Below are 24,263 nucleotides of genomic sequence, written 5' to 3'. Positions count from 1 at the left end.
ATGAAGTCCCCACAGCCATCCAGCCGGGGCCTCCCCACACCCTGCAGGCAAGGCAGCAGATATACAAAGATATGTATGTATGTACATAATCCCAGTGCTCCCTTTAAAGGCATTTTCCTCTCTGTGCTGCCCTGAGTAGTTGATTATTTGTAGTGGTGCCCACATCTCTGATGGATTGAGATTTTGGTGGGGGTCATGCTGGGACAAGAGAGGAGAAGACCTAGCATAGCGGGGTTGTTCTGGGAGTGGAGAGCAGTGGAAGTACCAGTGCTCCCTCACACAGTCCTTCATCACATCCCTCTTGCTGAGTCCCAGAGTGCCTGCAGATGGGCTGGAATGTCTTCCTGCAGCAAAAGGCAATGAGTGCTAGAGAAGGAAGCAGGGGAAGAAATTAAGCCGGAGAGCACATTTCTCCCCCAGGCTTCTTCTGTGGCTCCTCAGCCCTAGGGTGAAGGAAACTCTGCCCTGAGATGCAGGACTACCCTCTGCAAAATAGGATCTGTGGGTGAGAGTTGTGCCTTGGTCTCCCTGATAGAGAGACATACACCTGGAATTTGAAACGGGGTTAAGAAGTCCTGCTCTGTTCCCCTCCCCCTGAGAGTATTACACTGAATCTGTGTGGGCTGGGGTGGTTTAAAATGATGGTTCAGATTGGTCTGTGATGGCAATTAGTTTTCTTCCTTATCTACTGCCTTCTTTAGACACCTGACCAAGCACCTCCTTGTGCTAAGTTGCTACATCAGCCTGGCCTAACCACCTGATGTCATGGGTGAGTGAGGCGTGCCCATCTCCTCTGAGTGCCCTGGAACCACACCAGCTTTACTGAGAAAAATTGCACAATGACCAAAATGATACCCCAAATGATGTCCCAACAATGATGTCCCTCTGTGAGGCATAGGAGAGTCATGGGATGCAATGAGGACTTTGCAGGGCAATAGTCCTGCCAAAACATAATTTTAAACTCTTTAAAAAGTTTTCCTCAGCTCAGTGAGTCAGGACTGTGTCTCTGCAACAGCAAGCAGGAGGAATCTGACAAATACAATCAAACAAAGCTCCTCATGGATCATATGTGTCTTATCAAGCATCTCTGGCCTCCAGATCTGCCTGGACACTCACTTCTTTTTTTTTTTTTCCCTTACACCCACCCAGCCCTCTCCTAGCCCTTGAGTTCATCAGCCTTTTCAAACAGCTGTGGTCACCATCAGGAGACAATTCATGCTGTCACGGAGTTTCTTCCCACTGCATGTTAGGAAATCCGTGTGCTGAACAAGAAGACAAGAAGACAAGCTGTGAAAGTGTTTTAACACGGGGATGCAGTTCCCTTCTCATGTACACTCATTTCAAAAAAAGTCAGTTTGCTGCGTCATTGAGGTCAGCAGGAGCCATGTAGTTCATTCACTTCACATTTTAGCTTTTCAGCATGCTTGGTTCCAAAGGAACAGGAGAGCTGATGGGATGCTGGCTTACCACGCCAGGTGAAAGCAGCACTCCTGCTCCCCAGAGCTTTCTGGGGAGCTCGTGAGGGATTGCCTTCTCTCTCTCAGGCTGCAAGGAAGCTCTCTAATGTCTGTGTGAAATTAGTCGCCCCAGGAGGAGTCATTTTTAAGTTTCTGGAGCTAAAGGCACAAATCCTTGCAAGATGTAAAAGGTTAAGCTGTGTTGTTTGGAGTTGATACACTTTGCTATAAATCCTGTAAAGGGCAGAAACAATTACCATATTTTAACAGGTTATTACAACAGTGAAACCATAAGCAATACTTGTCTGAATCTGCATATTAGGATAAACAAAAATCAGAGACTGAGGAGCTATAGTGGGGAGACATCGTTTGAAAAGAGAAAAAGAGCTCAAGGAAGAACGATGGATGCTATGGTGAATGAAATTGGTGTGTATTGTCTGGCAAATACAGGCTCTGGAATGACAAGAGAAGTGTTTTTCTCTAGATCAAAAAGATGTTGCTTTAATGCTGTCCTGGCTACAGCTGAAAAACAAGCTGTCTTTTTTTTTTTTTTTCCCCCAAAAGGAGTTGCTTTCTCAGTTGTGTCAGGCTATTTTGCAATATGGCTGTTTTCCAGCCGCGAAATAGTCTTTGATGCAAACAGAAGTTTCTTGCGTAAAAAAGACTCCTCTGGCACTGGTGGTATAGATCCAATCAAAAGTCAAATACCTCTCAGAGCAGCTTAGGGAAGAAAGAAATGTCAGAAATAGTTAACCAAATCTTTAGAATAGCTTTGTCTGAAATTAAGGAATTGGGTGTGTATACTGACATGAATGCATCTAGTACTTTAATAAACAAAGGGAAATATGTAGGCCAGGATATTCTAAATGCTATATGCATTTGTAAAGCCCTTCTTAAAATAACTGGAGTATAGTTGTATAAATGAGCAAAGATACAACAGTGTGGAATTAAATATGCATGCATAAGCAGTGTTATTAAACAATGACACTTACATACAGAGGGTGTTATCTCCCTGTGTAAAGTTGTTTGGATTAGTTTTGAGTATGTTTGCGTTTAAAACACTCAGGGAATCCACAAGCTAGCTTTGCTTGCTGTTGGTGGTTTGACTTTCAAAAGACTCTAAATTCTGGCTCTGACCTTTTGCCTGCACACATGTATGGCAAGAATAACCACTTTTTGCAGTCCTTGAAGGCATAAGATGTTCTTTTCCAAGTATGAGACTTACATGTCGTAAAGAACCTCTCCTACAATTTGTGTGCACAGAGGCTTTTAGATATAAAGAAAACAGGTCTCAGATTTTAAGAAATCTGAGGCCATCTCTAAAAAAGACAAAGTTAATCCCTAAATCTCAGGGTAATGGGTAAATGTCTTTGCTGTGTCTATTCATATAAGCAGCACACACAGAGAAGTACATTTGAATACAGGAAGTGTATCTGTCTCTCAACAGACAGAAATAGGTATGTATTTTTCTTTCTCTGTGTGTGAATAAACCCATGCACAATAACAAGTCAATCATAGTTCCTTTTGTACATTAAAATTAATGTATTACCTTCATCTTATTGTTCATACAACCACTCTGACACACATTACAGGATAATATCCAAATATCAGTCAGAAGTGTACACATTTATTCCCACAATATTCAGGGAGAAGAAATTTCGTCTACAAGATCAGGGCTTTAGTCTGAGGAAAAAAAAGAAAGTTGTTTTAGTAAAATACAAAGGGAAACCGATACCTCCATTAAATGGGGTTGCAGCAGGGGAGTTTCCCCCCCTCTAGAGGATCACTGAGGCAGCCAGCCCTGATGCTTTCAGACTCAGTGGAGGAGAGCTTGGGGGATTCTGATCTGCAGGAGGGAATCAAAAGGTGGCTGTGGTTCACTTGGCTTCAGAGCTATCCTCAGTGGTTGGTCTGGAAGCTGTGGGAGTGGTGAAGAATGCAGAGAGAAGAGCTGACCTTGTGACTGTCCCGTGTGTTTTTGCTGGCTGTGGGGAAGACATGAAGGGAAGGCTTCAGCAGCCTCTGGGTGTGGTTTCAAGTGGCAGCAGAAGATCTCAGGAGCTTACATTAATTGCTGGCTTTAATACATGGTGACATTATGCACAGACTGGCTTGACAAGTTCTGACCGGGTATCTTTCCATTGTTGGTGGCTTATCCCAAGAGGAAGAGGGGCTCCTCTGTTTACAAAAAGCCTGAGGCCAAGCCGACTCCAAGGAAACCAGGGAAAGATGCAATCACGAGGTTAAAGCTGTGAATGAATGAGAGACAAAGTGCTGCCAGCAATATCCTTTATTAGCTTATGAAGTTATTAAGGAATGAGTTGAATAGCACATTTTTTAAAATAACATGTTATAATATAAAATGATAAATATTTTTTAGATTTTAGTTTTATTCTGAAAGTCTCTCGAGTGTAACACGGAAAGAACAGGCCGCAACAAAGGAGAAGTGAAACACAGAGCATTTGTGGTGGCTGTGGTCTGTCAAAACTGACTCAGCTTCAGATGGAGGATGCCACTGCTTTCATTTTGTACTTCTTTCTTATCTCCCTAAGAGTGGCAGTTACCAGCTGGGAGGTTCTGTGCCAGTTGCTGTGCATGTGACATGCAGCAGAAGCAGGAATTAAAGTCATCCTTTTAAGTACTTTTGGTTCCACTCTGGCTACCCAGTTCCTTAAATGCTGTGCTTTGCCACGTGGTGAAGCATGAAAGCACATGGACTATCCCATGACTAGATAAGACAAAGCTTGTTCAAGGTGATCAGACAGTCATGAACCCAGAAAGATGTGTGAACAGCACTTCCCTTGAGAACAGTCACTTCCCGAGAAAGCTTTTTGCTTCTTTGTTCCCTTAGGGTACCAGAAGCTTCGTAGGACAGTCTCAGGTCACCTCAAACTGCCATCTCTCTTCACCATACTATCTCCTGGATTACTTCACCACCTTATATCCTTCTGGCTAGAACAATGGTGCATATATACTGCCAAGAAACCTTATCTAATGGGAGGTGGGAGGATGTAAAGGACCTCTGGGCAATGGGAAAGACAGTAAGTAGTGAATACGCCTCTTCTACCCCTTACAGTAATTCTGGCTGGCAGATGAGGTAGCAAATACTGTGTGGGTTGTGTCTGATGGGGTTTTTTTTCTGAAGATTTGGCACTTCCCCTGCCTTGTCTGTCTGGCTTTCTGCAGCAAAGACTCAAAGGAACAAGGGCAGAATGTAATTACTTAAAGATACAAGAAAGCCTCTCCCAGCAGCAGATCAGTTCTTGATCCTCTGTAGGTGATACTACTCTGCTGTCCTAAGTTGGCCTGTACAGATACATATAAAATCTTCAAGATTATGATAAAGAGCTTTTGTTCCCTACTATCAAAGGGACATTTGGATTCCGTCTTTTATGGAATGATACCTGGCTCTAGTTTGGCTGCCTACTAATTGACATGACTAGGATGTCTGGCATCTCATCGGGGAGAACTGCCTGAAGAGCAAGGGTGCTCGATGCCTTCTTTAGAGCGTCCGCCTTATGAAAAACATTGCCATAATACCAGCCTCCGGACATATCACTGCAGGGCTGGGAACCCTGTTGTGCCAGGCAATGCACAGTGAAATAACAGCAGGCTGAACCCTAAGTCCATGAGGATGACAGAGAAATGGAAGCACAGGTAGCAATAAGACCATTACATGTAGTGCAGTAAATAGAACCTGGGCATAGCATTCATTTTGTCAGTGTGGATTGTGTGGTGGAAGCAGAGGAGGAAAAACCTTGATGTTTACATGAAGCTCCTGTGGTGTCGCAGGGAAAATGGGACAAAACACAAAGGGGGATTTGGAGTCACAGCAACTATGATGTACATCACTAGGCATCAAGGCAGAAGCCAGGTTCTCAGTATCATCAAAAAGTGTGGGTGGATTGAAAAGGACCTTCAGGATAAAGACACTGGCATTTTTGAGCACCAAGACATTACAGATGGTGAGGAAAGGTAAAGAGGGGGTGGAAGAGGATGCCTGTGGTGGTGTGTCTGCAGCTGTACAGCCAGAGAGCTACTCCTCATCTCTGAGGAACACAGGACATCACCCTCAGTCGTGGCAGCTCATCCGTGTGCCGCAGGAGTGCTTTGGGAGCTGATGAAGCGCAGCACCTGGTTTTACTGGGCAATGCACTATTAAGTCCCGCCCAAATTGCCCACCACCTGAAAAGGTGCAGATGGTTGCAGATGGATTTGAGGGCATGGCTGCAAGCAAGGGAGGGAATGTGATGGAAGATGCATTAGCAGACATCACATCATTTCAACTGTGTGGTTTTACTTCTGAAGATCCTAATGAGGTTTGTCCTAAATACTGAGAGAAGATGGGCTAGCAGACTTTGACTTGCTAGTGGTTATCTTGGAGAGCTGTGGAAGTTAAGGGGCACTGACTGATGTGTCCAGAAAACCATTCCAGCTGAAGTGGTGTAGTCTTCCCATGTCAGCTGATGCCAACACTGTTTCATCCCAAGTACCAGTTCTGACCATCATTTTTGAAGGAGATTTGACCAAACTAGGATAATTCCTACAAAAGAAAGAGTGATCTAGAGAATATGATTAATCAGGAAAGTTAAAAAAATAGGAAAAACATGGTCTAAGTCTTCAAATGCATTACAGGCTGTTGCAAGGAGACTATGAGTAATCTGCTCGTGTCCATAGTGTGTAGGAGAAGTAGTTAAGGATTTAAATTAGAGCAAGGAAGATTTAACTTACCCAAAAGGAAAAAAAAGAACAAAACCCCCCCAAAAAAAACTTAAAAAAAAAAAAGAGCTGTGCCATAGGATTCGTTGCCTAGAGAGACTCTGAGACCTGTCCTGTTTTTGAAGAGTTAGATACATATTTGTGAGGAAACAGCTTCTGTGAAACTGTTCTTTCAGCTGATCTTGCCTTGCTGTTGAAGGATAGACTACGTGACATACTGAGATCTCTCCCAGCCTTATTCTTTATCGTCCTGTAAAATGAGATAAAAATGAAGCAAGGAGAGCCAGTGGAAGGCAAAAAAAGACAGTGTTTGTAAAAATATGGGAGGAACAGCTGTTGTCATGCAAGGATAGGGGTTAGGTGGGATGCAGAGAATTGAATAACATGCTGTGAAAGAAGCTCCTTCAGTGTTCAGGGGCCTTGTTTTATCTGTGCTACCTTTGCACAGCTGGACTTCTGAGTTATTTCTTCCAGAGGTTTTCCTGCAAGATTGCACGAGGTGAATGTGAAGGGAAATGCAGGCATCAGCTGGCAAAATATCTTGCTTTGGCATTAAAGCATAGGATTTTTTCTCTTTTTCATTTTTCAGCTGACATAGGCTTTACAATGTTTTCTTGTTCAAATAACTACTCTCTCTCTGGTGAGGTATAAAAATGACTTGAGAAAATCCCTGAGCAAAGCAAGTTTGTGGGCTTTCATAATATGCCTGTGTTGGCAGACTCCAGCTCTTGGGAGTGCATCATGCCTTTTATCTTCCATGCCTTCATGAGGCATCTCAAATGTGCCTTCAGAGACATTTGCCTGCTTTCCTGATCAAGGCCACATTCTGCCAAACTAGACCATAGCGCTCCAGAAATACGTCTGAGCTTCACAGGATCCCGTGGCTGGCTCGACATCAGCAGAGCAGCTGAGCCCCCAGGGGCCTCGGGGCAGTCATCCTGTCTGGCTGGGTCTGCCTCCTCCTAGGTCCCTGAACAGGATGCTGACGAAGTAACAACCTTTTCAAAGAGCAGGACCACACATGATTTGAGGATGAGAAGCTTAACTTCTGCTCTTATATAGCCTTCTGTAAATTTTGATACATCAGCGGCCAGAACTGGCCAGGAAAGGTGAAATCAACCTTCTTGGGTTTAAGGTTGTTAGTCCTGTTCTTGTTCCTCCTTTAAACTACACAGAAGCTCTACCATTCATTGGGAAACTCAATTTTATGTTCAGTGTGAGTCAAAAAATGGAGAACCAGGGGGATGGAGCCAACGGAGCTGCTGAGGCTCTTTCTTGACTGAGTTCAGTGAATAGACAGGATTTCTCTTCTCAGAATATTTAAATACAGGGTATTTCTCTTTTCTGTAATCCTGGATTCTGTGGGTCCTTGGGTAGCAGTTGTGAGGTCAGCAGGGAAGGAGTTTTGACTTTCTCCAGAAATTGTCTTTTTCTTTTTGTGTCACTCAAGTCTCATTTTTGGTAGGGCACAATGGAAGTTACTGGCCCCAGTGAAGACCATGGTCAGCATCAGCAGGGATAAGTCAACGTAAACCTCACATCAAAATGCTGTAAAGTCACTCTGTGTTTTTAGCAGTACTTGTGTGTGCTCAGACGCCACAGACTGCTGTGCACAGGCACCCATGGCACCTGCAGACTCCACGGAGCTGGAGGGGGGCTGCTCCTAAAGGGGTGGAAGGAAGGCAGGAACCAGATTAAGGCATGGGCTGTTGCTGCATGGACATCAGAAGAGCAGGAGCCAAGGGCAGCCACAGTGGGGAAAAGGTTGCCTTTGGAACACCGCAGTCCCTCTTTGTGCACCTTTGAATTGTCTGCTGCTTGTCTCTAAGATACCGTGGAAGAGGGAGCAGAAGGAGCAGACCTTGGGAAATGGGTAGATTAGTGAAGTTTGATTCATGTTTCTGCATCTCCCTCAGGTGAGAGCAGTGACACTGTGACTCCTGCTGAACAAATATGCAAAGTGTCTCTCACCAGTAGAATGATAACTTAAACCTGTGAGCATGGGAAAATTGCTCTCTGGAGACCAAACTAAGCAGAATTCCTATTTATCCAGGCTGGTTTCATATCCTGGGACCAATCGGTATATTGAGAAATATGAGCAGAAGCTGATTACAACTCTTTTTTCTATAACCATGTACATAAATAATATGTCAACAGAGAAAAGTGTGCTTTCCCCTGTGGCTGCCGGAGACTTTGGAAGAGATCCTGACACTCCTACAGAGCCAGCCTGGATTTCCATTGCAAGGCAAAAGCAGAGGGGCGTGCATCAGGAGAAGGAACTCGACAGAGAAAAGCTTGTGGCTGCAGATAATAACTCAAATACAGAGAAACAGAATAAAGGAAAGGAACAAACAGAGGTACTTGCAGTACAAATTTGTGATGCTTTTGTATCACCTCCTGTAGTAGTCTTTGGATCTATTGCTATGTTACCAGTCATGCCATAATGATCACAGATACTTAATGAGTATAACTGTAACTAACAAAGACACTGCTCTCATAAATGTGTTACAGATTCAAAGTTCTCTGATTGTTCAGATATGTAATTTTGTGTCTCCAAGGAATCCTGGAACTATGTGAAGTGTGTAAAATTTCTTGGCATACCTACCAGATCTAACATGTGTATTGCATGCTAAAATATCCAAAATGAAGTGCTAAATTGTAGTCTATGATCCTCCTCAATGCAGAGGAAATATGTTCTCTCTAACTATCCTTCTAAGCACAGCCTTTCATTGAACCTCTTATAGCTCCTGACTGATTTAACACTGAATGAACAGCTTGGTCCCAGAAGCTCCTAGGTAACAATTTTTAGAGCCCTGAGAAGTGAAGTAGGATAAAAATAACTTTTGCACTTGCAGAGAGTGCCAATACATAAATTCTGGTTCCCTGTATATGGATAATTCAGAAGCCCATGTGGTGCCATGGAATGTGGGCTGGCACTGCTTCTTCAGAGATCCCATGTAAAACAGGGTGATACCTGTAGCAAATGATCTTCCTAGATGACACAGCTGTGCCAGGAGAAGTGCTTGGCATCAATCCAGAACATGAACCTGCCTGTTTTGCATCCTCTACAAATAAGAACCCTGACCTATCCTGGAGCATGTGTGTCCTATACCGGTATGGCATCCCCAGTGCCAATGACCTACTTTCTTGCTTCAGGTGGTATTTCTAGAATCCCAGACAGGTGTATTATATCCTGGAATAAGAGATGATGTCTAGATGATGAAAAATAGCAGTGGTTAGATTAACAAGAAATAATACCAAATAAGATGTCTAGGCAAACTTCTGAACTTTGCCCAATACGATCCCAAAATACAGTTTCTATGTCAGAACAGGAAACTCCAGATTTTAGCTGGAAATGATCCCTGAAATTCATGCCATGCATTTTATTTCCCTATAGCAGCTAGCAGAGAAACATGCCAAGATGCTTTTGACTGCAGCATGCGAGACTCGGTGCCACTGTATTACTCCCACTTTCTCTTTCTCCCACATGGCACCAGGCACTATCACTTCTGGGTGGTTTTTGATACTGGCAGAAAAAATCTATTGGAGGATGTGTTCGACTTCTTTTGTTTAATGAAAAATCCATTTGCCATCAACTGTCCAAAAATACAGTGCCCTAGCCCACAAAATTTGGGAGATGGAAGGAAAACATAAGAGAATGAGGCTATTTCCAAATCCTGTGTATGCTTGTAGAGATGTGCAAAAGACTTGAAATACATTTTGCAGTGAAGACTATAATTTTCTACTCATACCATTATGAATAAGAGATATGGAGAGATAGTTTTAATTTGTAAATTTGAGTATCGTGGATGCTACATGAAAACACTATAACTTTCTGAACAGGTAGCAGCTCCAGGGAGAGGATTGGGACCAATGTTTGCTGAACCGTGGCAGGCTCCCCATCCACTACTTAACTCATTTTCTTCCAAACTGAACTCATTCTCCCTGAATTACTTGGATTGTTTCCCTCTCTGTGCCTAGGGGCCAGTGAAGCAACAATGGAGCAAACCTTCACACTTAGCACCTAAAACCACTTCTGAAGAGCAGAAGAAAGACACAAAGTCTGAAGTGAAGCCCCTGCTAAGAACCAATTCATTGTCACATCATTTCCCCGGTAAGAAATAAAATGCTTAACATGTAAGCTGTTATCTCTCAACCTTGTCAGAAGAAATCCTGCTGGAATGTGCTCCAAAAAGAGTAGTGGCTAGATCCTAATCTCTTCCTCAGCACCACATCAGCCAGGGCAAAGTTTTCTCAGCACTCGTGTTTGGGGTTTTACTAGGTGTTTGTTTATTATTTTATTTGATGTTTTATTTATTTATATTCTTTTGACTAGTTTGATTACAAACAAAAGAGTGAAAAGGGGTAGCCAAAAACTTGTGTTGAAAGCAATATGAATCAAGGACTCCAGGCCGTATCACAGGACAGAGGCCCAAATGCACTATCCCAGTGTAAAATGTAAACAAAAATATTTACAATAGCATTCAATTTAAATGTGGCTTCCTCAGCAAGCTGAGGAATGGTGCAATCACAAACTGTCTGACCGTCAGTCCTCCCACAATGATTTGGCTGTAAGTCTCTTTGGTAAATTAAAATTTGAAAGAAGGGCAAAAGTTTTGAAGTAATAAAATTCCTGTGAGCTGGGGGCTGAGTAAAGGAGGAATTCACAAGTGAATACTTTAGCTAATGAAAAAACTCTCTCTTCTTTGGCCCGGGCATTAACACAGGGCACAGCAAGGAATCCAGGTCGTCATGTTGAGTTTTGGTAAATTTAGGGATCAAAATATATTAGTGATGAGAAAAACACTGTATTATTTAGAGCATAGAATGGTAATTTCCTCAAGAACTTATTGCACAAGATTTTTCCATGTGAAACGTAAAGATTTTCTACCACAGGGCAAGGCATGGGAAGTATTTAATAAAAGAGGGTGTTTCGTTGCACAGCAGGTAAGTGTAAAATGTCCATGTGCTTTATTCACAGTAGCTCCATCACCTGCACTGGTGGATAAGGAGGAAATAGGCCACATGAAGAAAGCCAGTAATGCTGCTCCAGATCAGCCATCGTGGATGGAGCTGGCCAAAAAGAAGTCTCAAGCTTGGAGTGATATGCCACAGATTATAAAATAGAATGATGCAAACAAGTAGCATCTTTTATAATTAAGTCAACTACTTAACTGAACTCGTACAGACCAGCTAATCACAGTGAAGAATCGCTTGATGCAGAAGGGTTTTATTATACAGCTGTGGAGAAAGTGTGCAATAGGTGCAGTCAAAAAGTTTACCTTCAATTTTGTAGCAATCAGAATTGCAATGGCAATGGATTACTTAAATTATGCTAAGGACATACTTACACTTCGGAAAATAAAACTTTTGCCTTATGTATTTCCTGCATTTTCTGCTTTTAAAGATGTTTGTATCCAAACAGGATCTTTGCTAAACTTCGCTGAACTTCTGTTGTTGCTGGAAGATTCTATTTGTTATGGTTTTCTCTGTTTACAGTTATAAACTGTGCACTTACATCCTGATTCTCTTGATGTGTTTCACTGGAATCACATGACACACTTTCTACCAAAGCTATTAGGCCTGTGGAGGTATTCCTGAATAGCTGCTAGTGAGTACTCCATTGAAATGTGTTGCTTGAGCTGCAGGTTTGCCTAGCTAAGCCAGTGGTACAGTATCTGGGGTTAGGTTGCAGTTCAGGAGGCACAAATATGCACATTTATGTGTGGCCATGAAAAAAATTCCTCAGTTCTTTCTGTGAGCAGCCTTGGTTGCACAGTGTTTTCAAGCAGGTGAGCGGTAAGGAAATAGAACTGCAGTTGGAAGCTCATCAATGCATTCACAGTTCCTTTCCTATCCGGATTCATCTGTCTGCAACTGGCTTTCCTTCCTGTGAAACCTCATGGCCAGTCAGGAGGATGGTATTAGTAACAACGGTCAATATGAATTAATTAAAAATTAAGAACTGAAAATCCTGGAGCTAGAGTTCAAAATGAAATGCTGGGGGAAACTGTGAATTTCATCACAGTGCCAGCTTCACATATCACCCCCCACATAATCTTAATTCCTCTCATTAAAAACCAGTAACATACAGATAGCGTGTCTGTACTTGACTACCTTTATGTAACAGCCTTGTGCTCATTGGCCTGAGTCTCCCCCACCAGTTTGTGACTCCCACACATGAAGTCTCCTAGGCTCTTCACCTTCACTTGTTTAACAAGATTGACAAGATAAATCATTTGCTGCTGATTGACTGAAACTACTCTGAACATATTTTAAGACCTCCATATGTGTTACAGAAGCCAAGGACAAATCCTATGATGCCCCACTGCTAAGACAAGCATTTCATTTTCTGTATGCATGGGTGAAGTACTACCTTAATACTGCAACCCCTAGGTTTATTTATGTTTATAAAAGTGGGTTTGATTTTATTATCACATTATGTTCTCTTCGGAAAAATGTGAGGAGACTTTAGGAAACATAGGATTTTCTAGCACCTGTGTTTGTAATTTTGAAATCTTGTCTTCTCTACAGAGGTGGGAAGGAAAACCTGAGCCCTCTCAGTAATGACAACTGCATTTAGCAATGAATAAAGGAATGGAGAGTTTGGCACGTGAATATCCAGGATGCTGTTAAAGGCTTTCAGTCAGGTTGTCTTTCATTGTTAAAAACAGGAGGAGGAGAAGCTAGTTTTCTGTTTGTCAGAGCCTTAGGACAGAGCCAGTGAGCCTGCATCGCTGTCGGGGTCAGCCTGCGTGGCTGCTGGGGTCCTGAATGGGGCCGTGCACAGACCTGCTGCAGCCCCACACACAGCTGTCAGTAGCCCCGACCCAAACAGGGTTCTGCCAGCTGTCCCAGGGTTTTCTCCTTCCTGCAGATGGCAAAAGGCAATGTGAGGTACCTGCTGAAATCACAAATGGCACAATGTCAAACAGAGCCACACCAAAAATGGTAACTTATTTACAGGACATGCAACCGTGTGCTCAATTGCCTGAAGGCTGGTTGTGCAAAAAACTTTCACACTTCTCCCCCATGAGCAAGCATGCACAATCCTTTATCTCAAGTGATACTTCTTCTTTTTTGATATTAATATTCTAGGACCTACAGTAGAAATAGACACGTTTTTGAGATACAATAAAAACTATATGACTGCCTCTCTTTTCAAAACACCCTTTCTGAAATAAATAACTAATTAGCATAAAGTGTAAATATGTTAAGATATGCTTTTGTTGCAATGTTGAAAAAAAACCCCAGTTTCTCTATTTAAGGAGTATAACATATAAAAAAAGGCCAAATTTGTACCTCTAATTATTGCAGCCCCATGAAAAGGTTTTCAGGAAAGGTAGTTAAAGGCACATTCTGTCTTCTTACAATTCCCTCCCTGTTCAAAACAATGAAAACTGCAAGAACCTTTGCAATCAGTGGTCTTCATCATATTCTCCCACCACTGCAATGGCCCTGGCTTTTGTTCAAGAGAAGCCACTTGGCTACTTGAACCTCTGATATGACAGCCAGGGGAATTTTTACTTTCTCACAGTGTTGTTCTGTCTCCAGATTTCTAAGACAAAGGGTCATGCAAGTAGGACTTGCTATAGCTGCCCTGCAGCAGGTAGGCAGAAAATAGTTTTAGAACTCATGTGTTTTTCTTTGGTGAAATGGCTCATTTGTGGAAATAGAAAGATGCAAATAAAAATATAGTTCCCTCCTCTGTATGAACAGTGAGTTATGTTTCACACTCAATGCCACCAGAAAAGCCTTTCAGATCTGATCAGCTTTCCTGAGGACATCATTATACTTTTCCAGCTGAGAGGCAATATGACTAACTCAGGCTGATGCATTTTGCTCAGGCAGCTGCAATATATATTGTTGGAATATAACATCTAACAGGGAAATAAAATGTAAAAATTCACCTTTTGTTCATGACTCATGCACATAAACTAAAACAGAGTTGGAATTATAGTCCAAGAACAACAACAAAATGGACTTGAAAAATAGACGTTTCCTCTTCCAGAAGTGCTGCATGAGACATCTTTGGCTTCCTGTTTAATGAGCAAGGTGCCTTCCCAGCAGTGAAGGGCCTCAGATAATGCAAATGAAATCATCTATCAGGCATCTTTCAGCACAAAACCCCTAAATTTTTTGATTTATACGGTTTACTAGTTGGATTACCCTAATCAGCTGTCTCCCAATGTTTAGTAATTTTTTGTGAAAAAAATGCAACTGAATGATTTTAAATGCACAGCAAAGTGCAATTTTTTAAGGCCGAAATATCCCCTCAGTCCTTACTTTGATATGATGTTTTGCACTGTGCTACCTTTTACAATAAAAAGTGTAGCATTTTTTTTCAAGATGAAGAGGAACATAAAATCTTGTTGCCAGTGAAAAAATCCAGCAGCAGCATAGCAAGCAGCTTGCTGTAATTTTGCAATGCTATTAATTCTGTCTTAGTCTCAAGGAGCACAATAAACTTGCCAAAATGTTTGCTTTGTATACATGATGAGCTCTCTGCTGTGGGTAACAAAGGTTTAATTATAGGATTTTGTGTTTGTGGTTGGAAGATAACTTTTGTACTGTTACAGAATCAAAAAAACCCCAAACCCAATGTGAGCACTGGGCAGTGCTGTGTGTCTGTAAAAACCCCAGGGGGGAATGTAACCCTGTGTGATCCTGAACAAAGCGGCCGCATGGGATTAACTCTTGTCAGAGAAGACATTTCAGCTCCAGTGGGGCACAGGTCTCACTCAGGCTCACATACTCTCAGTGTTTGTCAAGATGCTCAACAAGCAACAGAAACCACTGAGTTTTTGTAGCATGGAATCTTTTATTGTCTGACTTCACAAAATAAAACATATATAAAGATTTTTTTATTGGATTATTACTCCCAGATAATTCTCTGCATCATGTTTCACTTTGAAGGTGGGGGCTGATGGGACATGTATTCACAGACCATTCTTCCTCTGCACTTGTAGCACCTTTGCTGGAAATTCTAACTCTCTATGTACACTGGCTGTATTCCCAGAAGAAAAACACTCTAGCTCAGTTAAGGCAACTTAAATGGAGATCATTCTGGGAAATGCTGAACTATCTCTCTCTCCAGGACCCCAAATCTCTCTCTTAAGATTGTTAGGAATGCAGCTAAGAGCATATAAATACTACTGAAGCAAAGTGATTGAAGACAAGTTTCCTTCCATCTCACACATCATCACACTGAATACTTTCACTGTTGATTTCTTTTTGCTTTGTTCATTTACCTATGCAAATAAGTATGAAATGCTGTGTTTTGCAGGTTCATAATTCCATTGACACATATTCAAGATTGCTGAGCAAATACTGTGGTATCTTAACTCATTGTAACCAGTAGTCTCACTTTTTCCCAAATGTGGCTTGATTTCTCAAGTTTAGAATTGACATGTAAATTATTACCCTGCCTTTGAGAGTCAGTTCTTCCTCAGAAACCTCTAATTAAAAAAGGAAAAAGGAAGAATTCTCTGTTCACTGTCTACTAAAAAATCACACTGCACCAAAGGGTCCTGCAACAATTACCAGCCCATGGCTTTTACTCTGGCACTTTGTCACCCATGCTGGCAGCTCTGGGACAAGGCAAATGGGCCATCCATGCTGCTCTTGGGCCAAGCAGCAGAAAACCATGGCCCCATCAGAGATGGTGAGGAGGCAGAGGAATCCAAGACCCTCCTATTTCCCACCACGATCTGTGCTGCCCTCCCCAGCCAGCAGCTCGTGCCAGACCATGCTGAGGTGAGGCCAACAAAATTTACACATCTCTGGGGTCCAACTCCAGTCACAGGGCTGTTTGTGCAGGTTGCAGTCCAAGGTGCTGTGAAGATTTCAACACTCCATCAGAAATGAGCAGTTGCTGAACTGCAGAGCCAAGTTTGTCCCAAGGTCAGGCTCTGGTGGTTGTGTCTCCCAAAGAAATCCTATTTCCATATTATTTTTATTCTTCTTGCCCCAAATTTAACAAGACCACCAGTAAATCCCTCCAAGTCATTGCCTACATTGAAGAACCAAGGAGAACTGTCTGGAAAAAGCAGAGGAAAACAACCAGAGTTATGACAAGAGAAGAATTTCGTTAATAACCCTTCAGGAAAATAAAAGCCACCTTTCTCAGCAGAAATAACAGAGACTCCTATTTATTAAGCTGTTGGCTCATCCTCTCTGCACTCAGCACCGGAGATAATTTTGATGGGCAGGCTGCCTGCAGACAAGGCAGCAGAATAAGGTCCTCAGCCTGTCCAGGCAAAACAGACATCATCTTCCCCATCTAGCCACTCCTTGAAACAAGACTTTCCTTCTTTTAACTCCTTTGCCTCTTCCTACAGCACTCACCTCAAGTACACAGAAAGGCTTGCTTTTTGCTTAATGAAGCCTCTAGGTTGGCTTATGCCTTTATGTTTAACCACAACAATAAGAGCCTCAAGTAAGACAAGTCATGGCACCAGTCACTTCCTGGCCCCCAGCCTTGTGGCACTGCAAAGCTTCTTCAGTAACTGCAGCTCCAGTGCTCACAAGATGTGATCCAACACCTGATATGCTGCCTGTGCTTTTGTGCAGCAGGGCAATGTGGTGGGCGCAGCCTGGCTACGATGCTGCCACAATCTTGGAAGGAAGAAAAGCAATACAAAGTAAAGAAGTCTGAGCTAGAGGTAACAGAGGGAACCTTTCCACCCCAGCTGGGAATTCCAACTGCCCAGTTTCCTTGCTGCTTCCTCCTCTATGATTTTCTGTATGTTTTCTATGTGTGCTGAAACGGCCCAGAGTGAACTGCCTGCCACCCAAGGGTGCCTTGTGTTTCTGCAGCATCAGATCCAGCTACTCAGCTTGGTCCAGCAGCGGAGTGCAGGGCACTTTCAATGGTGGATGGTGCTGTCAGCTGCTCACTAGAGAGCCTTTGAATTGCCTTTTCATTCCCCAACTTTCCTGATTAAAGTGAGAATATATTTTATCTTACCTTGTGACCTACTTCCTTAAAGCAGGATGAGAAGGAGGGTTTTGCTTTGGCTGAGGAAGAACATAGCATTTGCTGTCAGAGCCTGTTTATGTCGGCCCAGGTTTTCATGCAGTGAAAGCAGAGGGTGGTTATTCCAGCAGATAGACTTGTGCTGGTTTCCCTAATTGCTTTAGCCTTTTGCCCAAACACCTCCCCAAATTCACCTACCAAAGTCAGCCATCCCCTCACCACCCCCCGGGTGACAGGACCCGTGGCACCGTGCCACAAAACAGTAATGCTCAGACTAGTTACAAGTTACCCTGCAAGTTACACCAGCGGTATTGGAGGAGGAGAGGTGGTTTTCTTGGCTGCTTTTATGTAATTGATGGACAAAAAGAGAGCCTCTTAACTATATGCATGTTGCAGAAATTGGCTTGAGTAATGAATAGTTCTTGATAGCAAGTAGATGTGTTTCAGAGAGGGCAGAAGGACACAAGCTTAATTTCTTGCATAACGTTATTGAAATACAACTGAAGTATAAAGTCAAATTTAAGAGAGAGGATAAAAACCTCAATCTTACCCAAATAAAATAAAATAAAATAACCTTTTAATTTTATGGTTCTCTTATATGCAAGATCATAATTTCAAATTATTAAAATATTTGACTTTAGAGGTGAATGCTTGTTCCCAGGACATAAAAAAAACCACTTCCTCCTAATTTAGTGGGCAATTTCTGGTTCTGAATTCTGCCTTCCTTTCAAAAAGCCTAATACAATTTGGAGCTTTTATACTTGGGCAAAAGAAACTATTTTGATCACACTGGAGTCTAGTAGGTAACAGTCAGGGTCTGTCTTTCCTCTGCAGCCTGCAAATTTCACTTACTTGAACAAACCTCTGGATCTTGCCTGGTGCTGGGATATCCCAACACATTTGTCAACCTCAGTCTATACTCCAGCCATTCATTTTAGGGGAATTTTTGTATTTACACAGCAAAATTACTGAGATCAAGCTGGTCACTTTTCCATATCAGCAAGAAATGTTGCAGAAATGCTGCAGAAGGAACACCTTTCTTATGCCATCAAGGCAGATGTTTTTATTATGTACCTCTGACTACTTCACTACATCCTGTTTTGCTTTCTTCCAGCCTGTTGGGCAACTGCCTAGAGGAACCCTATGAAGAAACACCCTCCATCCCAGGTCCCACTGGGGTGGGACAAATGTGGGCCTGTCCCCTGGTGTGTGGGTCCAGGTGCCTTGCAATGGGCAGTGTGTCGGAGCAGAAGCCTGCAGACGCCTTTCCCAGGCTGCAGCACCACGTGAACGCCTCCAGCTGACTCCAAATTTTACCTTTCATAGACAAAAGGCTCACTTCAGCTAGCTCATTATAATTGAACCAGTCTTCTCAAAATGTTATGTATTGATTAAAGAGTGAATTAAGCTATTGAATTCTGGCTCCCTGACCCCTCCAAGTTACAGCTGCTGAACTGTTACACTTTTAATTTTCTTCTGCTTGGTTACACATAGGAGTTCATACTGGAGTTTGCCTTGCTTGGGGACCTACTTTGGAATGGCATATTCTGATTACTGTAGATGCAGCTACATGCTTTTTTCTGACTAATACATTTCATGAATCTTCCCTGCTGTTAATAAACATAGTGGTGTTTAATTATTGAGACATTTCACAAAAATGCTTTTGAGAGGAAGACAAATTCTATGTTCTGCCTAAATAATTAAACATTATGCAAATGTTTGCAACCCCAGCATTCTAGTTATGCAAAACAATATTTGGATGATGGCCTTGTTTGCACACTAAGTAAGTATTGTTGGGCTGTAATTAGCAGCAGATACAGTATTAAAAATACAAACAGGTTCTAATGAAACAGGATGGGTGCAATGGTAAGACTGAGAGCCAGGCTGCAGCCATGCTCTGTGAGAAGAAAGTGAGATGTGTTTCCCCCAAGGGCCACATACCATCTCAGCTGGGCTGCCTGGCAAGCAAGGCCAGCCCCAGGCTCACACTCGTGCACTTGGCAACCTCACCTAAATGCAGAGAGAAAAGGAGACACAGCTTGCAGCATGGGAGAGACAGGGAGCAAAGCCACTGCTTTCCAGACAAGTCCACTTCACCTGTGCCCAATGTGAAGCTCTCTGTTTTGTCCTTACTTTTCACCCCTTTCAGCTCTGGCAGACAGGGAAAACACCCAGTCCTTGGTGGTTTTAAAGTTTAATTATCCAATAACAGGAGTCATCCTTGGAACATGTTGCTACACATGTGCCCTAACTCTGTTGCCTGGAATCACCTTAAAAACCAAAGGACTGCATGTGTCAGTTTTGACATTTATTACAGCTCTGTTTCTCTCAGGATAGGGATAACAGCAGTATTATGCATGACATGAAATATGCCAGTGATACAGCTGTTGCAGTTATCAAACTCGTCATCACCAACATGGTACCAACCTAAGAAAGAGTTTATTAATTCCTCAGTGTGCTCCATCTGCCAGTGGTACTCAACAGCTTTGATTGGAGTGTGCTCCTGACCCCTGTCCCATTCATTCTCATTACCTGCATATTTGGTGGGTGGAATTAGCATTTGCCCACGTGGCTGCGCAGCACGTGGGATCACACTAGGAGCTGTCATTATGAAAAGTACTTTTTGGGAATAAAATACAATATCAACACATTGTTCTTAAACTGCTGGTTTCCCTTTGTATGCCAGGAGCGTAATCTGCATGCAATTGAGAGGAGGCTGAACACCTACTTTGCAAGTAAAGATGGGAATCAAAAGCTTCTTTTAAATCAGTGAAGAAAGGGAATACACTGCTTCATTTAAAAATGTATGTCCTCAGTGTCCTTCCTGGGGGAGGGAGCTGCCTGATAGTCCCAAAAGCTCTTACGTTATTACTATAATTTTTGTTGCCTGTTGGAGCTGCAGCAGTGCCTAGCTTGTTGCTACTTACATGGCATTACAGCTATATGGTTAGGGCTCCTGTCTGACTGAGCGTCACTTCTCCTTTTCCTAAAATTATGGCCTAAAAAGTCCTAAGATCTAGGAAATTGCACTCATTATTTCTAAATGCCACAAAGAATGCTCCTGTGCTATCTGTGTTTTCCTTGCCACCTACCATCCTCCACTACTGCTTGGATAACTACAGGTTTCCTTTGTGGGGAGGAGATGGGATTCTAAATTGGCAGAAAGACAATGCTCAAATGAAAGAAACATCACTAAAGCCTTTAAGGCCAGTAAGAATGACTTAATACAGCCTGGATCCCTGCTGTGATAGGGCAAAGCATGAGATCTTTTCATTACAGCAGAGCAACAGCTCTTCTAGTTTAAATGGAGAGTGGCTTTGATAATTATTTTCAGTGCTGCAGTTCACAGGCTCACAGTGATTATCTTGACACTTGATGTGTCTTGGAGGAAGAGAAGTTAATGTTAATGGTTTTTTACTATAGGTTGAACAAGGGGCTCTAAAGGTATAAATTCTCTTATTCCTTCTCCCCCCACCCCAAATGATTTGCTGACAGAATCATTTGGGCATAAATCTCAGGTTCAAGCAACAGACCTCATCCTCTCCAGGCAGGATTTGAGCCCACTGGTCCATGGCCCTGCTGTGGTGTGAATGACTTGGACAGTAAGCACATTGTTCAGGGTGAAATTTAGAGCAGGCAGATTGACGGGGAGACCAAAAATCCCTTACGAATGATTAGGGGTGAACTGGATTTGAACGTTTTACCCACATCTGATGGGATGGGGCTGGACATGATTAGAAGAGTGCAAGCTTCAGGATCATGCTTTGTCAAGGTGCTGATGAATCTGTTTCCCATTCATACCAGTTTTAATGGGATCAACCACTTCTGCCTGCACTTCACAATATTGGCACAGCATTATGAAAGCAAGGCAGCTGGGGAAGACAGGAGAGTGGCACAGGATCAGAGCAGCAGGTGTGGTGAGGAAGGCACAAGAGGAGAGTTCTGCTGCTTTACCCCTTGAGGTGATGCTGACTCACATGCTGGTGGGCCACAGGCAATCACTGCTGTTAGCACAAATCTTCACCCAGTCACCATCTCCAGTATCAGGCTCCACATACACAGTTTGGACCGGGAATGAGGTCACTAGGCATGAATGCACACAGCTAGAGTAATTCATGGACACACAGCCTGCTCCATCCTTGAAAACATTCCATTATTAACTTGCTGCTACCCACCTCCCAGCTGATCTTTTGCTGTGAAAAGGAATCTTCATTCCCTGCCCCGTGCTGTCTCTAGTGGCAGAAAATGTTCATCCTAGTGCTCTCTATAAAGAAAAAGGTCAGGTCAGCACGAGGGAGCACAGGAAGCTTTCCCTTACTCCATCTGTAGAGCTCTTGTCTTAATGAGGCTTTTCTCAGGCTATTGACCCCCATCAGAAACAAGATATAAAGTGAAGGTATGTGGCAGCAAATGCTTTATTCCAGTTTGGTCTGCAAGAGATGTCCAGATCTGCCATTCAGGCAGCAGTGGAAGGAAAAGACATCCACTCTCCAGATATCTCCTGAGTGACAGGGCAAGAGTAGGAGGGAGCTACTTGCCCCAGAGTTAGATTTTGGCCAATAGCCTGGCACCTGGTTTTGACTCTTTAATATCTGGTTCTAACAAAGTGTATTGAACCATGCCCTGAATAAACCTACCTTCCCGTAAGAAGAAGGATTGGTGAAGAAGATGCAGGCTGGGTTAGATAAGAAGAGAGATGAGACAAAGAAAGTGATGCAAAGACTAATGTGCAACCAGCCCACTCTTTGGCAGGGGAGCCTGTGCCAGAAATCTGGAGTACAAAGTTTTAAAGTTTGTACCCCTTGGCAGTCAGTTGTTTAGATTGGCATTGTTTTTGCAAATTTTAGATTAGTCTTGACAAATCTTCATATCTTTGGAAAATACGCTAGAGCCTTAATTGCATTATTCAAGTAGGCATTTGGCCATTTCCAGTGAGTGAAGCTAGAAAGTCATTATAGTTTGTTAAAATTCTGCACAAAATAATTAGGAGTTATAGGGGGGACACAGACTCTCTCTTTCAAAGCTCACCTATCAGTGAGAGAACATGCTGGATTTTGACAGACCTTTCTAAAATGTCTTCTTTTTACCTGTGCAAGTTGCCTTGGATTCCTTTGCCATGCTGTCTGGACCTATATTCAGATTTTCTAGGAAAGAGTGAAACAGACCTTTAGAAGACCTTCAGAAACCCACACTTGCTGAGGACCTAATTGAGACTTCCCTTTAACTGCAGCTTCCTGGCTCTCAGTGGATCATCCACCAAGTTACCCTGAGGTAAGTTAAAGGAGCCACCTTCAGTGTGTTTTGCTTACAATGAAGATGTCCAGTGTGTGAAGTCTATTTATCAAAATTTCCCTGAACATTTTTCTTCTAATTGTATGAGAGCAATACTGTGAAGCAGGCAACTGGAAAACGAGCTGGCAATCAAAACCCTTAATACTTAATGTGATTTCTTTTCACTTGGACTATCTCTTCAAGACAAGTGTATCTGACTGCTCTTTACCCAGACAGTGGACCTCAGCTACCACCGACAATATTGGCACACTATGAACTTCAGAGTTTCCAGGTTCATGTTTATGTAACAGTACAAATGCGTTTAAAAGCATCTGTCTTCAGAAGGAGATGAATAAATGTAAGTGTTCATCACCTTTGAGCATATGGCAGAGGCATTTGTGGCTCAGACAGAATCTCCACAGAGAGGGGAATGACAGTGATGTGGGGGAGAGGGCGAAGAAACACAGACTGAATAATCTTAATGGCCTTTCTCAACCTAAATGATTCTACGATTCTGTAAGTTTGGAGACCAACCTCTGTTCCTACCTTCCCAAAAGACTCCTCAGACAGATTATTTGCTCTCTCTCACTCCTCAGTTTTTATCTTGTTAAAGTGGAACAACAATTTACCTACTGGAACGGATCACGCCTGATTTCTGAGCGAAACAGCTCTGTGCGGAGATGCGGCATCACAACATAGAAGATTATTTCATAATGTTATCATGGAAAAGACAGAATAAAGATTACCTAAATGTGGCATTTTATGGCTGCTAAGCATTTGTATATATAATCATATTTCAATATGATTTTCTACATCCCTTTTCTTGTTGAGTATTAGTGCTACAACAGGTGCTACACAAGCCATGAACTCTACATCTAGCAGCTTTGTGTATAAAATAAGTTTACAGTACTACTAACCAAAACCTCTATTTTGCAAACTAGCTCAGCAACTGAGGCATTAATTTCAATTTACATCTACAAAACTGGAACGAGATCTGAATTTGCATGAGCATGAAATCTATCTGTGACATGGGAAAAATCTTCTGTATTGTCATGCGTACAATGTTTAACCTAGTCATAGGAAGGGGAAGGGAAAGCTCCCCTTCTCCCTTCCCTTCCCTTCACATGAGCTGGGCCTCCTGCTGCCCTGCCATGGTGCCAGGTGAGGGCCTCAGATCCTCCCTGTGCTGTGCCATGACTTGAAGCCCAGCTCCTCAGCACACTGGGTTTAAGAACATGGTTGAAGGGCAGTTGGCTTTTCCTTCCCCCAGCCAGGTACTGTCGGGATGGCAAACGGCCTTAGGCAGGAGCCAGCCAGGGGCACAGAGCAGATGCAGGGGCAGTGGGGCTACCATGGCCAGTCCTTCTGTGATACACACTGGGGGTATTTGTGCCCCTCTTTCTTCATTATGGGAGTACGGAAAAGGGCCAGCAAAAATACAGCTTCTCTGAGTGAGGTGCTCAGCTAACATAAAGCAAAAAAGATTTGGCCATGAAGGATTTACAGTTGAAAAAAATAAAACTGAGGTGAAATGGAGGTAGAAGCACTGAGAGGAATTTGCTCTGTTAAAAAGACAGGACTAAGTGCCAGGCTGGGGATAAATCCTATCTCTAAGAGAGAGCTCAATTTTTGGTTGGGAGCTGCAGGTAATTTTCAGATGGCCATTTTTCAGCCAAACAACCATTCAGATTTTTGCTGCCACTGCCAAGCGCCTCTACCTTTTTTGCATTTTTCCCAGTGCTGAGAAAGCCAGTACATAAGCACAGTAAAATGCAAGAACAACAACAGTGTTGTGCTTCTGAAGGAGTCAGGAAAATGCTTGGATAAAACAAGCTTCA

The 24,263-nt window shown here is 42.8% G+C and overlaps 1 protein-coding gene across 1 annotated transcript in view; it reads left to right on the top strand.

Annotated features, from left to right (window-relative positions):
• The window catches only part of CRACDL (CRACD like), a 63,418-nt gene extending 51,626 nt beyond the window's left edge, over nucleotides 1-11,792 (top strand). The window contains exons 9-11 of the mRNA XM_066176571.1: nucleotides 8,334-8,533; nucleotides 10,158-10,290; nucleotides 11,158-11,792. Of these exons, the coding sequence (XP_066032668.1) occupies nucleotides 8,334-8,533; nucleotides 10,158-10,290; nucleotides 11,158-11,303 (479 nt within the window). The 3' untranslated portion in view covers nucleotides 11,304-11,792. The remainder of the gene's footprint in view (nucleotides 1-8,333; nucleotides 8,534-10,157; nucleotides 10,291-11,157) is intronic.
• The last annotated feature ends 12,471 nt before the right edge of the window (nucleotides 11,793-24,263 follow it).

This window comes from Chamaea fasciata, unplaced genomic scaffold (genome assembly GCF_029207755.1).
Source record: "Chamaea fasciata isolate MVZ Bird 193981 ecotype frontalis unplaced genomic scaffold, bChaFas1.0.hap1 SCAF_2, whole genome shotgun sequence".
Lineage (NCBI taxonomy): Eukaryota > Metazoa > Chordata > Aves > Passeriformes > Sylviidae > Chamaea > Chamaea fasciata.
The sequence above is the reverse complement of the archived record's forward strand: the minus strand, read 5'-3'. Positions and strand labels throughout refer to the sequence as shown.